Source organism: Myxocyprinus asiaticus, chromosome 43, assembly GCF_019703515.2.
Source record: "Myxocyprinus asiaticus isolate MX2 ecotype Aquarium Trade chromosome 43, UBuf_Myxa_2, whole genome shotgun sequence".
Lineage (NCBI taxonomy): Eukaryota > Metazoa > Chordata > Actinopteri > Cypriniformes > Catostomidae > Myxocyprinus > Myxocyprinus asiaticus.
The window spans coordinates 33311491-33329404 of NC_059386.1; the positions used below are offsets into that span (position 1 = coordinate 33311491).

General features: G+C 37.5%; 2 protein-coding genes across 2 annotated transcripts in view; one reads left to right on the forward strand and one right to left on the reverse strand.

The window, feature by feature from the left end:
• The window catches only part of LOC127433694 (membrane-associated phosphatidylinositol transfer protein 2-like), a 694725-nt gene that overhangs the window by 226477 nt on the left and 450334 nt on the right, over positions 1-17914 (forward strand). The gene's annotated exons all lie outside the window — the stretch shown is intronic.
• LOC127433697 (zinc finger SWIM domain-containing protein 6-like) overlaps positions 1-17914 on the reverse strand; it is a 90862-nt gene that overhangs the window by 18136 nt on the left and 54812 nt on the right. Inside the window, exons 3-8 of the mRNA XM_051685813.1 lie at positions 17084-17232; positions 16175-16325; positions 4633-4812; positions 3156-3332; positions 2109-2255; positions 218-367 (exon numbers count right to left, since the gene is read on the reverse strand). Coding sequence (XP_051541773.1) covers positions 218-367; positions 2109-2255; positions 3156-3332; positions 4633-4812; positions 16175-16325; positions 17084-17232 — 954 coding nt within the window. The remainder of the gene's footprint in view (positions 1-217; positions 368-2108; positions 2256-3155; positions 3333-4632; positions 4813-16174; positions 16326-17083; positions 17233-17914) is intronic.

Below are 17914 nucleotides of genomic sequence, written 5' to 3' on the forward strand. Positions count from 1 at the left end.
TATTTTTACAGACTGGCTTGTCCACTTTATAAATGGAGCATATGGTACATGAAAATGCTGTATAAATGTTTACATTAACAGTTTTTACTATTATTATTACCAGCCTGAAGATGCGAACAGGGTGTAAATAAGACTTGACAGCTAGTTCGTAAAAATACGATGCTGCACTCTATAAATAACATGAATCAGTGAAGCACTGTAGCATTTTATATTGTACCTGAGAAATCCAGGAACCCTGTCTGTGAATTATCTTCATCACTGCGGCCCGTCTCCATCAGAGTGCTGAACAGTGTTCCGATGGGGTCCAAAGGGTGGCCCACCCACCCTTCCAGATTAGTAAAGGACGTCACCCCTTTATGAAGCAGATCTAGATGGAGAAATAGTCAAGGGCTTGATTTTAGATGCAATTTTGTACATTCAAGACTGTTCCAAACCCTAATAAGCTGCCTACCTAGGGAACTTTTTTAGGCTTAATATGTACTCTTCCCAAGCAAAGGCTGTTATGACCCTTTATATTTTGAAATTATAGTCCAATTAGTCTTATTAATTAAGACAGCAAAATATTAGCTAAGATTTTTGCAAACTGTATGTTAAAATCATTGCCTAAATTCAAAGACCAAACTGTGTTTATGAAAAAACTATTATCCTCTAATAACACTAAGAAATTTAAATTTATTGTATCAGCCCAAATGTATGAAATCGACTGCTGCTTTTAATACACTATGCTGCTAAAGCCTTTGACTATCTGCATTAGCTCATTTAGTGTTGTCAACCAAGATGGTGGTATTTTAATCGGTACCAAAACAGCTGATATAAAATAGTTTCATATTTTTTATTTGCATCCATTTCACCCATTTTTTATTTTTTAATTGCATCAATTTCACCCAATATTTTTTATTTGAGTTATTTTTGTGTTAGCTTAGCAATATGTTAATGTCCGACTCCAACCAAGAGTTCCACTATTAGCATGCAATTATTTTAATCTGATTAAAAATTCTCTATTTTCACCTAAAATGTGAGTATGTTATGTTTTTGTGTGTTTATTTGGAGTATCGAATAGTTTGCTTACTAACACGTACTAACGCTAAACTGAACTGTACTATTTGTGTGGTGTATGTGAGGGACCATTAATGAATTGCTATCAATTCAGTCACTTATGAGGTTCCATTTCAGATGGGAATATGCCCAAGTAGGTAGGAAGCAGCTAATTTTTAGAACCAAGCTTCTGTGTCCAAAAAAACTTCTTAGCACCAGCACCAGATTCAGCTTTGGTACGTTCAAGCATATTTCCTCACAAACAAAGCTCCCATATTATTACAACACAAGGCCAACCAATACAAATCCATACCTGGACTCTGACTTTGTAAAGTGAACAATGAAAGACACTAGAGAGCTGCGATTTTCTTTAGTGTCCGTGTCCTGTGGAAATCACTGCAGCGGTGCTTTACATAAAGCCCAGGACCGGGCCATAGAGGGATACCTCATTTGAATAATATGAATTATGCATAGACACTTTCATCACAACAAGTAATCACTGGACATTCAGCTCTAGTCAAGAGCTGTGTGGCATGAAACTGTTACCTGGCCATTAGACACTGTGAGTTATACATATACTTGGCACTGGAACACAATATTGAAAAGATAATTGGCTACAAACTATTCTTTTTCTTTGTTTTAGCTAGCCAATTTTTTGGAGGCCACATTTTGGATTCAGACTCGTGTTACCCAAATAAAGGGCCGTTCACACAGCAAATTGCCGTGATAAAGCGTTGTGTACAGCTGTAGTTTATATGCAAACAATTTCCTTTATATAATGTACATTTTTAGCAGCAAGAAAACTGATTCATCTTATTTTACCGGCAATACATCTAATTTCTGAACAGATTTCTAAGATGATGGCCACTTTGGAAGCCCAACAATAACGTTAGAGCGACCAGCAGTGGGAACGCGTACTAGGGACTAACAATAAAGGCACTACGACCAAATTGGTGTGTAAACACCCCAAGTGCAGGCGTTTACTGCATGCATCATGCTATTTTTAACCTTGATACAACCTTGACATTATCGTAACTAGCTGGTCAATGAGTGCAACGGAGGTTTTTGCTCACCTTTTTTGTGGTTTCGGAAGATTTCCAGCTGTTTCTGCTGTTGTCTGCGCAGGGTGTTGACAATGGCGATAGCCAAATGCAGCGCCTCCCGTGGGTAACCATGAGATCTCAGTGCATCCACCCTCGCGCAGGCTGTCGGTACGTGTTCTGTGACAAACAATAAAACAAACAAACAAAAAAATTCATACAAGTGCAATCTCAACATATTCAAACAAACCAAAATTTGGCTCAGTTCAGGCAAGCTATAAAGCATCTATTATTGCCTTTTGAAAGTTTGCTCTCTTTTTGTTGTTATTGCTACTACAGCACACAAAGAGGAAATTCAAGTGTTTCCCCCCGAAAACGCCACCAGTGTTTTTATTAAAGTACAACTAACTAAAATAAATTTTCATGACTCCAAAAATAAAACAAAATGAAAAAAACAAAAAACAAAATGAAAAAAACAAAAAACAAAATGAAAAAAACAAAAAACAAAATGAAAACATAAACAAAATGAAAAACAACAACAACAACAACAACAAAAAACAGCTAATTCTTTTAGAAACTAATCTACTGGCAAAATCTTTGGGAATCTAAAAATAAATAAATAAACAAACAATTTATTAAAATGGTTGCAATGTTCCAGATATTGGTTTATTTTATATTGTCGAAATAAATAATATTTAATACATCATAAATATAGTGCAGACCTAGTCAAACTAAACTAAAATATATTTACATAACTACAAAACTAACTAACATAAAATAAAAAATTACCACAATTTTAGTTTTAGTTTTTAAGTCACTGTATATTATACAATTTGACATCTTTACAACCTAACTTCATTAAACATGAAAATGCCAAACTTTTGCTTTGTACCAAAACTGAAAAACCTAAAAGAAGGTTAAACAGTATAAAATGCCATCAGATAATGATAACACTAGTTGACCTTGATAAAATTACTTCAACTAAATTCACTGAAAAACGAATGTAAATGTAAAAAAGACAAACTGAATATTAAACCGAAATAAAAGCTAAATTGAAAACTAAAATAACACTGCACTCACCGTGCCACAGAGGCCATCCGCGAGAGTCAAAGAGCGAATTTTCAGTGTTGTCATGGTAACAGTAGTTGGTGTAGAGGTCGTCGTTGATTATGTGCTGCAAGTGGCTGTCTTGCCAGTGGAGATCGCACGCCTCGATGGCTCGCGTGAAAACCGTCCGGTGGGGCCTGGCGCCCAAATCTGAGGATAAGGAGAGATGGGGACGGGATGAGGAAATTGCTCTGTCATTCTCAATGCAATCTCTGAGAGGGAGGCCCCTGGGGGCCTGTCTGTCTGAGGCAAAGCAGAAAAACCTTCGGAAATAAGTCGGCAGATTAGTCCAGCGAGCTGAACAGTCATTCACAGGTGTTGCACATACTTGTGTGACTGTTGCGTGGCTGGGTTATATACATTAACATTTACAGACTTTTATTCAAAGTGACATACAAGCCAAGAAATGGACACCGTAAGGATTTTTTTTTTTTTTTTTAAATAGCAAAACAATTAAGATCAAGATAAATAATACAATATTTTTAGCCTTTTGACAATGTACATCTCAATATTTATGTATTTGCTCTGAAATGGCTCGACATTAAAAAGGTGATTTTATTTTCAGTCAAACAGTCATTGCCAAGTAGACTCAAAATGTTTAACGCAAAAAGCAAAATACAGTAAAAAGTTTTAAAAAGGGATCAAAATTAAATAAAAAGGTTTAAAATATTCAAGTCATGTTTTTCACCAAAAGAAGCCACTAATATTGAATATTTTTTATTTATACACATAAGTACACAGTAATAAACAGCAATATTTAACTGCACACTATTTTTACTAAAACATTTTAATGCAAGTAAAATGCCACGTTTTATGTTCATGATAATGCAAACAAATGCATGATAATGTGATAATGCAAACAAATCCTTGAATCAGTGTTTTGAACAGATTAATTAAAAAGAACAGTTCAATAGAACCGATTTGTGGAAATAAATCGTACTTCAAAACATTCTTATGAAACAAGGAGTGGGCATGAAACTAGTCCACAGGCACGATTTCTAGGAAACTTAATGGCCATATATAAAAAGTGCATTCAAATTATTGTGATACTCACGATATTGGTTAATTATATATTGTCAACAAAATTCTGAATATACCATGAATATTCAATATATTTCCCAGCCCAAATGCATTCCCTGAGAAAAATTAAAATAAAATCTATATAATATCCAATCAAATCTGCGCCCACCACCATAATACCCATGCCTTAGTAAAAGGGAAGCCATTTCTTCGCAATTACCCTTCTAGAGGGTAAATATTTTTTACAAAACACATCATAAAATCTCTCCAGACATTTTCACCCAGTATAAAAGAACTGACTAATCAGAAAGCTCCAATAAAGCTATTTTCCCTTCCTAATAAAAGGTGTGCAAGGAGACACGTTTGATTAAAAGACCCGATTTCTTCCCTCAACCCCCACCCTCGCACTGACACCCTTGCGCAAGCTTACCTTGGTTGCCGTGCGCACCCTGTGGCAAGGCATTGGTTAAATTGGGCAGCTCGTTGCCGTGGTTACCGTCCTCTAAGGGGCACACGTCCACACTGTTCCACTTCTTGAGCTGCCTGAGCCAAGCGGCCTTCTGTTCGGGCTTACAGTGGGGGTTTAGCACAATGCACATCCACAAGGCACCTGAGAAAGAGAGACAGCGTCAAAGATGGATGTATGTATGGTAATATCTCGATTTCCGTAGGTAAGCCAAAGGAATTTAAATTTTTTGCCTTAAATGAGATGATTTTAGCCATTTAAAGGAATAGTTCACCCAAAAACAAAAATTGTCATCTGTGAAAGGAAACATTTTAAAAGGTGCACTCAGTAACTTTTGTCTTTGTGTCATCTTGGACTTACACTGAATCCTAGCGGCTTGGATGCAGCATTATTTCAAATCAATAGTTTTCAGTTTCAGATGCAATTGTAGAATATTAGTATTCACAGTCAGCCATGTTTACTTTAATCCATGAGTGAAAGTGTCCAATAACAGGACGGTTACTGAGATTAAGCGAGTAGTATTCGGATGGTCATGTGATTCTAACATGGCAGCCCCCATGTGCGGACCTTCTCCATGTAGAATAAAACAGCTTTATTTTAATGTGAGTGCTCATGATTTTATACATATATTGCAAAATTACAATTCATGTCTTTAGGAGTTAAACTTTTTAAATGAGGAAAAAAATTACAGAGTGCACCTTTAATGGAATAATGACTTAAATAACTGTATTTTCATTACAAAGCTATCATATGACTTCAGAAGACTTGGAATATAGCATGCAAATTATGTGGACTACTTCCGTGATGCTTTTGTTGTGTTTTTGGTCCTTTTTTGGAGCAGACATGGCCACTATAAATGGTAGCTGTATGAAAAATAGCTGTGTGAAGATTCTTCAAAGTTCTAATTTTTGTGTTTTGTGTTTGTTACAATATGAAGGTGATTAAATAACAATTTTCATTTTTGGTTAAACTATCCCTTTAAGTGTTGAATATAATTAATAAGGAATCTACTGGGTTCAATACAAGCTCAATCAACAGCATTTGTGGCATTACGTTAAAAATAAATGACTTGTTTACTTTTTTTTTTTTTTTTTTTATTGTTTACAGTAAGGGACTTACAATGGAAGTGAATGGGGCCAGTCCATAAATGTTAAAATACACACCATTTTGAAAGTACAGCTACAAGATATAAACATTATATATATATATAAAATACGTGTTCAATTGGACTACAGGGTTTCGTTATAGCAGCAAAGTTTATATATTTAATATAACTTAACACATATAAGGTTAGTAAGTGTAAAATCATGTTTACACAGTGCCTTACTGTAACTACAATTATTATTATTATTATTATTATTATTTTTAAATAAACAAAGGACAAGTTAAAAAAAATTTGGGAAATCAACATTATGCCACAAATGCTGTTAACAGAGCTTAACTTGTACTGAACCCAGAACATTCCTTCAACACACATTTGCATCATACATTAAAAGCACTTCTCACACCCATTTTAAAACATACAAACAGAAAAGACTCTGACTTTTACTTCTAAAGATGCAATGCAACAAGAAAACATCTTCACAATATCTAAAGGGGCAGTTAAATCTATATCAAAATTGGCTCTGAGGTTAACATTCTTCCAATCCAAACAAGAGTACAAACAGACGAGGAAGATACAGGAAGGCCAGTGAATGCCTCCCGACAACAGCAGCTTCATTATGTCTGGAAAAGCATGTAAATAGGTCAGCTGACTGCTTGACTGAACCCGGTTACCTTTAATACAGACAAACGAGCTCCGAGAGTAATGTACCTTTAAGACGCACTCCAATCAGTGTCCAATTCAATTTAACTTGCGTCATTTATGCTTTACTTTTAATTTGACGCTAATCAAATAAACCTGAGCCACTAATAACTGCAATTTCTTGGATTTGGAGTATCATAGTTTTGCTCATACTAAGAAAATTTAACAAGGATCCTGTCAAACTGAAAGCAATTCTTTTGATTGGATTGGATTTTTACCACATCTGTTAATTGGCCAAACTGAAACAATTGTCAGCCAATGACGATAATGTCAGATTGGCCAAAATTGGCCAATTAATAAGCCTGGCCAATATACTGGTCTATCACTTGTTAAAAAAGAAAGTGGTTGCAGCCAGTGGTTTCTCTTATAAAATGTGACCTGAATGCTTGCAAACTACTTACGCAAAATAAAAAGAAATAATAACTCAAAACAAGCAAATAAAAAACAAATGTTTCTAACATATTGAATGACAGTGGTTTTTATAATTGATACAATGAGGAAACCACGTGTTCATCTGCCAAGCACAATTATCGGCCAATGCAAATAATTTCAAATTGGCCAACAAATGGCCGATTAATCAGTCTATCACTAGTAATAATAGTTTCAGCCTATAACATTTAGACTCAAGCGCAATATAATAAAAGACACCAAGACACCAGTTAAATTAATTAATAATAATCAGAATAGACAATTTTTCCACTAAGTAAAATAGTTCATTTGCCTGAATTTAGGGTTTTACTATTGCCCAGCAAATAATATGTATGGTTAGACGCGTCGAACATGGCTCATCCAATCAGAATTTAGAGTCAGAACTATTAGTTTTATAATTTAACCTGAATGCTTTCAATCCAAAGTTTCTGATTAAAAAAATGAAAATACGTTTCCAGATGAAAAGTTTCCATCTGGAAATACAGACCACTTTTAAGCCAAAAAAACCAAAGCATTTCCACTAAAAGCCTTCATATAGAGCTTCGGATCGATACATATACGTCCCTCTCCGGGTAAAGTTGCAGAGTCTCACTGGCTAGAATTGGCAACCCATGAGGTTCATTTGGCCTCTAATTCATCCCATTGGTTGCATTAGGCGGTGATGTATGGAGCCTGATGCGAGCACCGTGTCATATGGATTGTGTATGATGATTTAATCACTCCCAGAGTGCTCCACGATGACACAACGAGAATACCTGCAAGACCCGGCTGAGAGAGAGATGGAGGAGGGACGACGGAGGAAAAAAAATGAGATGGGGAGAGAAATGAAGAGAGTGAGAGAGACAAATGCATGATGGCAGGAGAGGAATTAGATAGCGGCGAAAAAATTGGAAGACAAAGTAGAACGAGATGGGGAGAGAGAGAGAAAGCAAAGGAGGGATGTGAGAGGATATTTAGTGGAACAAGGGAGGATGGGAGAAGAGGGGGAGGGAACAGGAGGATCGGCTCTTTGTTTGGGCTGTTGAAGGACAACAGCCGGACGAGCATGGAAGGAATGGGACAGTACGCACCCTGGAACATGCAAATGCATGACGTAGCCCTGTATATGAAAACGCAACTAAGGAGCCAAATCACATAGGACTAGCGGTGGGAATCAGTTGGGATGTGGCAATACGATAATATTGCGATTTTATATGTTTAGTGTATTACGATGCGACCTCATAAACTTGACCTCAAAACAATAATAAACTTTGCATTTTCTGTGGCAGCTTTACTTGAACCTAATCATGCACTAATATGGTTTATTACACGGCTCTCTGGAAAACTCAATTCTGATTGGTCAATGGCGCCATCTAGCGGTCTGATATGTATAAGTAACAACCGCACAGCAGGGGATTAAGTGGTATCAGACCGGTCATGTCTTTTCATTAGTCTATTATGATGTGACTTGATAAACTTGACCTCAAAACCATGATAAACATTTTCTGCAGCAGCAGACATCTAAAATTTCTAAAATTAACATTACCTAAAAAAAACGAGTTATGAGACTGTTCATAACAAAGGTAAATAAACAGAAATCATTATAGTAAGAGTATAAACAACTATAAATTAACAAATATTTGAAACTTTACTCTTATAATGCAAATATGAGGATCTGCAGTATCCTCATATATATATATATATATATATATATATATATATATATATATATATATATATATATATATATAAAAAAAAAAAAAAAAACTGGTCGACCACACTAAGGCGTTTAACAATTTAAAAGTTGGACAAAGGAAAAAAAAAAAAAAACAAGCCAATAATTCAGCAATTTTTTAACAATTTTTAATTAAACAAAATGGCACCACCCAAATAAAAAAAACTACATATAACAGTTAATTATAAACATTCTAAGAAATTCTCATCCCTAAAGGGAACGGACAAACCTTCAGAAGTCAGAAAATATTATAAACAGTGGCTATACACAGACGGACATGACGGCAAGGAAGACAAAATAAAAACATTTCAAAAGGCGGCGTTTTCATTCCGATATGGCTAATCCAAAGGATAACTCCCGATTATTAGTAAACATTAATTGATCATCAAATTGTTTGGTCTGGTAAATCTCGTAAACTGCATACCGAAAACAAAAACAGTTGTGGCAGCTGTAGTTCATTACGACAAGATCACGATAAGCAAAGTACGTTGGGGAGGGAAACAGACGTGGATATTGCAAACATTTACCCTTCCATTGTCTTAGTCTTGCTGCCTCAATGGCTTTGTGTTTGGGCAATGTATAGGATTAGCTCTCGCTAGTGTAATTATGTCATCTGAGAGAAGTCGTGGCCTAATTTCACTGCCTTCTCCAGCATACGTAACCTAGATGAAAAGGAATCGCTTTCACTATGCTGGCCCCTGTGCCCAGATTAATTAAAACAATATTGGGCTTTGCTTAATAAATTCATCCACACATGCACACAATCATCCGCCCGCAGACACACACACATACACACACACACACACTGACTGACTACCTCCCCTCCCCCGCTAGCTGTGACAGTGTCTTTCAAGGGCCTAATTTAAGCTTTCACTCTGAATCTCATCCCTCCTGTCAGCACGCATGTCTCGAACCGAGAGCATCCCATTATTACTCTCTCAGAAACACACACTTGCATAAACACGGCACTCTGAATAGACACTAGTGGTTGACCAATACGTATTTTTCAATGGCCCATACTGATATCTTCAGAGCATGATGGCTGATATTGTAAATTTCTGAAATCCAAAAACTAGATATAGGTATTGCACTAATTGAAAAGCCACATGTAATCGCTTATTCTTAATAATAGTGTATTTTTGGATTCTTGAATATCGAGATTTTGTCGTTATTGTTTTTACATTTCTAGATTCAACATTATTGTATTTCAGACCTTTTTTTGTTGGAGTTGTATTTTACCTCATTGAGCATTCTGCGGTGTGCCCTTTGAGTCATCTTGGCTGGACGGCCACTTCTAGTGAGAGTAGCTACAGTATTAAATCTTCTCCATTTATAGACAATTTGTCTAACTGTGAACAGATGTATACCTAAGCTAGTCTAGATAACTTTGTAGCCCTTGCTAGCTTTATACAAAGCATAAATTCTTGATCTTAGATATTCCGAGATCTCTTTTTTGCAAGGCATGGTCCATGTCAGCAGATGCTTCTTGTGAATAGCAAACTCAAAATGTTTGAGTGCTTTTTATAAGTCAAAGTAGCTCTAACTCACACCTCCAATCTCGTTTCATTAATTGGATGCCAGGTTTGCCAACATCTGACTCTAATTAGCTTTTGTTAATGTCATTAGCCTAGGGGTTCACATACTTTTTCCAACCAACACTGTGAATGTTTGAATGATGTATTCAATATGTACAAGAACAATACAATAATTTGTGTGTTATAAGTTAAAACAGATTGCGTTTGTTCATTATTGTAACTTTGATGACGATCAAACCAGATTAAGGCAAATTTATACATAAATGCAGGTAATTCCAAAGGGTTCGTATACTTTTTCTTGCCACTGTAAAATGGGTTGCATGTTTCGTGCTCTTTAATAATAGCAAATAAAATGTAGACAAAACTGCTGAATTTAAATTAACAATAACTAAATTAATTTAAAATATGTGCATCAAGTTAGATTTTAGAGCTGACATATTAGGGAACTAACAAACAGGTATGTTTATCACCCAATGCTGATATCTTGCAAAGGCTAAATATTGGCAGATTTTTTGCTTTGGATGATATATTGGTCTATTTCTAACAAAAATCTAAGCAAACCAAACCGCCATCGAGACCTGCCTTATGCAAGCAAGCTTTTGTTCCTGCACAAAAGCGACCCGCTCGCAGCGGAGGAAGCAAAAGATGGTGGAAGGAAGTGATGAAGTGAAGGATGCTGGGAGGGGCGGACATTTAAATCTGGGCTGTAATCTCTCTCTCACACTCGCTGGAAGGCGTCTCCTCCACTCCTCATCCTCAGCGCCTACCTGACCGCTGGTGTCAGATTAAGTGTCAGGGATTTAATGAAACGGTCTTCGTATTATCGCGCCTGTCAGGGAGGAAGAGGAGGGGGCAGCCTTCATAACGAAGGCCTCTCCAATTATGGCGGGACTTAAAGGGCCTGACAGGCATAATGATTAATCTGAGGGAGAGAGAGAGAAAGAGTGAGTGAGAGGGAGAGAGAGAGAGAGGTGCCCCTCCAGTCTCTCTCTCTCTCTTCTCTTTTAAATGAACCAGGGCCCCTCTTCAGGATTACAAGAGAACTCAAAATCACTGACGTGCACAGAAAGGGGGCAGCAGGGGCGCAAATCACAAATCTAAAGGTGCCCTTTTGGTAGTCCAGAAAAAGGGGAGATATTTTAATAATTAAATTAAAATAGTTAAATAAAACAAAATTAAAATCTCGTCATAATCTCGCAATAAGAGTAATAATGTGTTATTATGAGATTTCTTTGTAAATCGAGGGCGTATTAAAGAAAATTAAGTGGAGGTACCTTTAAGAGTGCGCGCAACAGCAGATCGGGGACGGATTCCAATCGCAAGTGATCCTCCCTATGCCCTATACTCACTCAGAACTGCAGAGCCCTTGAAGTGGGTACTCTGAAGGAAACATGGCATTACTGTATGAATGTACCCTTCACTAACAGTCTTGTGGAAGGGCCCTCCGAGAAAAGATTCATTTTCTCACTTTTGTTTTGAATGAGCTTTTGAGTGGCATCCCCTTCCGCAGGAGTGCCCTTTAAGGAAGCAAAAAATGCAGTTTTGAATTCGACCCGGAACATCGAAGTGTCGTTACCTCAGACGAGTAACAGTTCAGATAAAAAGTCCACTCCATGTATTGTGCTGTAAGTTCATCAAAAGAATAATACTCGATAGCTACTGCATTTCTGACATCAAGAACCACTAGTCTAGACAGATTTATTAATTATAATGAGAGCAGTCACGTCACTTTCAGTGATATAAATTAAAGTAATCTTTTATAGAATATTGACATAAACTGAAGGAGCTGTCCGGTTCAGCCAAAGCCAGTTTGGTTTTGTTGAAACTAATAAGCCATTAGACTAATCAATTTCAGAAAGATACCATTAGGCTACCACAGTACCGCTGCTCCCTATATGCATATTATGCAGTCTTCGTAGGGCACCAACTCCCTAGGGGGGCACCAGAAACTCCACCGGCTGCCCTTACTTGCATGTTATACGTTATTCAAGGACCCTGCATCATTCGTGGAACACAGTCGATCGCCTCGCACTTTCTCATCGTGCCTTCGCACCGTGCACCACGAATGACTGATCATGTTCATATTTCGTGAAACTGTCATGGTACTCCAAGGTACTTTAAAAAATACCATGGTTTTACTATGACGCATGTCATAAACATGAGGTTATCACAGACCATGTCTGAAAATAAACAAACAAGTGTATTACCATGGTGCTTTTGTGAGAAATATAACAGAATAGGCTATTATTTGTGATATTATTTGTATAAGTATTCATAAATGACTACTTTATATCCTTCCGCCCCTGTCCCTGCTAAGGTCTGTGCACGCCACTGCTCAAAATGGACCATGAAGAAGCTCTTCGAAGTTGATCTGGATATGTCTGGACAAGTTTATGTTCCTGCTGCTCAAATAGTAGAGCATTGTGTTACCAATGCCAAGGTCTTGGCAACTCTTGCTTCAGGCTCAGTAACCTCAGGTGAGCAATGCAACATTGCAAGTGTAGATTCTGAGTCGGCCTACAGCCTACTTCCCTTTTGTGACACAGAGGGCCCCTCTCTTCCCCTTCCTGCAGTCTTTCCTTCTCCAAACAAAAATGCAGCAGGCCTCGCTGCACACAAATATCCATTAATCTGTTCAGCCACACAAATTCCTTGTCACACAGTCAGCTCGGACACAACAGCAAAAGTTCTCAAAAAAATCCAAGACTTACCAACATCTCTTTACACAACCACATGGAGGGATCAATACATGTAAGACCAGAAACACACTACACAAGTATGAAGATGTGACTTCTTGGCAAACACATTGCATGTGTGCAATTCTTGGTACATTTAATGTGCGCTCTTGCGTTATGGTGATGGTAACACCAAGGTACTCAAGAGGGCGATAGAGTTACCTTTAGATGGCTATGCAATTAAACCGGATGTGTTATTATTCAGGTAGCGCAAACGTGTCAACAGCTAACCAAATATAGTTGACTAGAAAGAGAAAACCAATCATAAAAGACATGAAAGGATTTAAAGGAATGTTTCTGGTTTAATACAAGTTCAGTCGACAACACTTGTTGGCATTTAGATGATTACCACAAAAAATAATTTAGACTCGTCCCTCCTTTTCTTTACAAAAAAACATAAATGTACATTACAGCGAGGCACTTACAATGAAATCCCTTACAGAAAAATCTAGAATTCTGACAAACTTGCCACATATTTCCCACTCATTATCTTCATATGCAAATGAGCTAGCGATCAGCCACAACATTAAAACCACCTGCCTAATATTGTGTAGGTCCCCCTCGTGCCGCAACAACAGCACCAACCCGCATCTCAGAATGCTATTCTGGGATGCTATTCTTCTCACCACAATTGTACAGAGCGGTTATCTGAGTTACCGTAGACTTTGTCAGTTCAAACCATTCTGGCCATTCTCTGACCTCTCTCATCAACAAAGTGTTTCTGTCCACAGAACTGTCGCTCACTGGATTTGTTTTTTGTTTTTGGCACCATTCGGAGTAAATTCTAGAGACTGTTGTGTGTGAAAAATCGCAGGAGATCAGCAGTTACAGAAATACTCAAACCAGCCCGTCTGGCACCAACAATCATGCCACGGTCCAAATCACTGAGATCTCATTTCTTTCTCATTCTGATGGTTGATGTGAACATTAACTGAAGCTCCTGACCCGTATCTGTATGATTTTATGCAATGCACTGCTGCCACATGATTGACTGATTAGATAATCGCATGAATGATTGTTGGTGCCAGATGGGCTGGTTTGAGTATTTCTGTAACTGCTGATCTCCTGCGATTTTTCACACACAACAGTCTCTAGAATTTACTCAGAATGGTGCCAAAAACAAAAAACATCCAGTGAGCGACAGTTCTGTGGACAGAAATGTCTTGTTGATGAGAGAGGTCAACAGAGAATGGCCAGACTGGTTCAAACTGACAAAGTCTACGGTAACTCAGATAACCACTCTGTACAATTGTGGTGAGAAGAATATAATATCAGAATGCTATTCTGAGATGTGGGTTGGTGCTGTTTTGGTGGCACGAGGGGGACCTACACAATATTAGGCAGGTGGTTTAATGTTGTGGCTGATCGGTGCATGTCTTGTGGCTATACTTCTGAAACAGTATTTTAACGTTTATGGATTGACTTCCATTGTAAGTGCCTCACTATATTTTGCTTCTTTTAAAAAAAAGGAGGGACAAGTCTAAATTAATTTTTGTTGTAATCAACATTATGCCACAAATGCTGTAGATTGAGCTTACACTTGCATTCAACCCAGAATATTCCTTTAATGCCCAATATAGCACAATTAGCAATGCTAAGAAAACAATGCACACTTACCTAATGTTATTAATTTCTCTGACACATTTCGGAATGCAAAGACGCATGAAATTAATATTACGTAGACAGAAGCATTTGTGTTCACATACATAATGTTTCGCGACTAATTCTGACAAAGTGGCTTCAACGCAACGGCAGAATTGTTTGCGCTTTTAACAGAAGGTACATCGGTCTAGTGCTTATCTCCCCCTCCGATTCAGTCCCTGGCACCCTGGGACCTGGACTCCTGTAAATGTGCCCACTGTCGCACAGTGCCAAGGCAAAATTGATGAAACATCACAGGATTTGAGAACTGGCAGGCTTGCTCGATGTGGCGAGCCAGTCACAATTAAAATGATTACACGTCCTTCCAATATTCACCTCTTTCATTCCAATATTGCTGATTGTGGGAGATTGAGATGGAAAGAGGGAAACAAACCAGGTTATATTTTCTTACATATACTACATTGGGTGGATTGAATTGCAGTAAAACAACATTTGCTGTTTGGCTCTGTGCGTTTTGATCTTGTTACGGTAATTGACGCAGCACTTCGGAAGCAGCTGGAGTGCGCCGCCAGTTTCTAGTGCTACAGTTGCTTGTGTGCTTACCACACTATATTTGAGACAGAACACCCAGGAGGGTTTTAAGTGGGAAAAGAATATGCAACATTGATCAAGAGCAAAAGCTACGTATATGCAATCTGGCAACGGCAGCATCCTCTAAATGGCCGTCCTCAGAGACACAAGTGGATTTTTTAAACAGAATGCTGGACAGACTTTGAGTGCAGTGATGATGGACTTTTAAAACACACCTGACAAACTGCCACCAAACAACCATCCTAAAATTTTTGCAATGTTTTCACACTGAGATAAAATTTTATTACTTATCCATGGCAGATACAACCAAAATCTGATGCTGAATTTCATAATAGGGATGGGTCACAATGGTTGACTAATTATCGAACAACCAGCTAAATTAGTGAGGTTGCATAGTTTTTACACCAAAGCTAAAAAGAATACAAAATTTTTAGCTGCGGTGCTTTAAAGTGATAGTTCACCCAAAAATTGAAGTTCTCTCAACATTTACTAACCCCCATGCCATCCCAGATGTGCATGACTTACTTTCTTCTGCAGAACACAAACAAAGATTTTTAGAAGAATATCTCAGCTCTGTAGGTCCATACAGTGCAAGTGAATGGTGACCAGACCTTTCAAGCTACAAAATTCACACAAAGGGCAACATAAAAGTAATCAATACTCCAGTGCCTTCTGAAGCGATATGGTAGGTGTGGGTAAGAAACAGATCAATATTTAAGTCCTTTTTTACTATAAATATCCACTTTCACTTTCTTTCACATTCTGAAAGTGAAAGTGGAGATTGAAATATCGATCCGTCTCTCACCCAAAATGATTGCATCACTTCAGAAGACACATATTAAACCACTGGAGTCGTATGGATTACTTTAATGCTGCCTGTGTGTGCTTTCTGGAGCTTCAAAGTTCTGGTCACCATTCACTTGCAAGAGCGGAGATATTTTTCTAAAAATCTTTGTATTCAGCAGAAGAAAGAAAGTCATACACATCTGGGATGGCATTACATGCAATACATGCAGACAAACTTTTTTGGCCGCTACATCTCGATAAGTGTGTCAGGTTATAAACACAAATCAAAAATTATAGGTGTTTTTCTCACCTAACTCATCCCATAGCTGGCGATATTTGTCCGTCATGGTAGTTCCCTGTTGCCGCCACAGCGCCAGCCGAGGATCGGCCATGAACTGCTCCGTTATCAGCGTTAACATGCGAGCACCGTTAGAGTCGCGCATCTTCAGCATCTCCCGTACCTGCAGAACACATACAAACACAAACACACAGATTTATTAAACATCACATAATCTGATTAGCTGTGATTTTGTTGTAATGCACAATACTGTGCTTTCAATTAGGACAAAAATAAATAAATAAATAAATATTCTGAGTTCATTACAAGTTAAGCTCAATCGACAGCATTTGTGGCATAATGTTGATTACCACAAAAATTTATTTAGACTTGTCCCTCTTTTTTTTTTTAAAGCAAAAATCTGGATTACAGTGAGACACCTTCAATGGAAGTGAATGGGGCCAATCCGTAAACGTTAAAATACTCACTGTTTCAAAAGTAGAGCCACAAGACGTAAACAATATGTTACTGTGATAAAATCACTAACCTTTTCTGTGTAAAGTACCTATGACATAACGCTGTAAACCCTGTTATCCTGGTAGTTTAGTAGTCCACCACAAAAACAACGATTTAAATAACTTTGCATCTTAAATAATACACAAGTTTGCTTTTTTAAAAGAAAAGGGATGAGTAAAAATGATCAAGTAGAACGAATTTTGTTTGTAAAACTATTCTTATGTAAATTGTTGCGTTCGATACAAATGCAACAATTGACATGAAATGGAATAAACGACTTAAAGTTGTTCTGCTCGTGTTTAATGTAATAAAATGCTAAACTTCAAATTGGGTTTACTTCATGGCTTGCAAGTGACTATAGAGATGACTAGGAAAGGGATACTCATATAGAGACTCGTCATATGGAAGTTAGTTGCTACGCCACACCTTTGAGAACAGGAGATTAAGTTGTTTGCCCGAGCCGTGGTAGCCCCCCTGAGACAGGAACAGTTTGACCTGTTCCTGGACCTGCTCCTCGTCCAAATGCCAGCAGTTCTCATCATCCACACTGGCCCCTGCTGTGGGGTCCGGGGCCCCTAATTCACAAACACACAAAAGCCATCAGCAAACTGTATGGTGATGTAGCATTAAATTAAAATCATCTTCATCAAACAATAGTTTAAAAAAATAATTTTTACATTGTCTAAAGAAAATGTGAATGGTGCATGCACATGCAATTCTGAATGGAAACTGTGGGTGGTTAATTCCTGGTCCAAGTCAAATTAGTTCATTTGAAGTCTCTATGATATTCTGTCTCTAGATATGGCTTATGTCCCTCATTCAATGCAACTCTACAGGATTTTGAAAAGTAATGGCACACCTCTCCTCAACAAGCTGCATGATTTGAGGTGTCATTCATGTTTGTAGCACAAATGGTGTGAGAAATTTAAATCTTAGGGTTATTGCTTTGTTCAAAATCCAAAACCCTTGGTAGGACCATTAATAATAGTGCTGCTTTACTTAAAATATGTAATGTCAGGCTTTTCTTTTGACACAAAATAAAAAACTAACTTACCATGAAATTATGATTAAACACTAAAGGAATTACAGATTAAAGTAAAGAATAATCAAAAATTATTTAACAGCAAAAAATTAACAACCTTAGTAGCCTAAAACCATTGGAATCAATACAGACGCCTAATTCAAAGCAGACAGCATGTTAGGGTTTCAGACAAGAGCTGGTTTAATTTGCTTCGCACATGCGCAGTGTATTAAGGA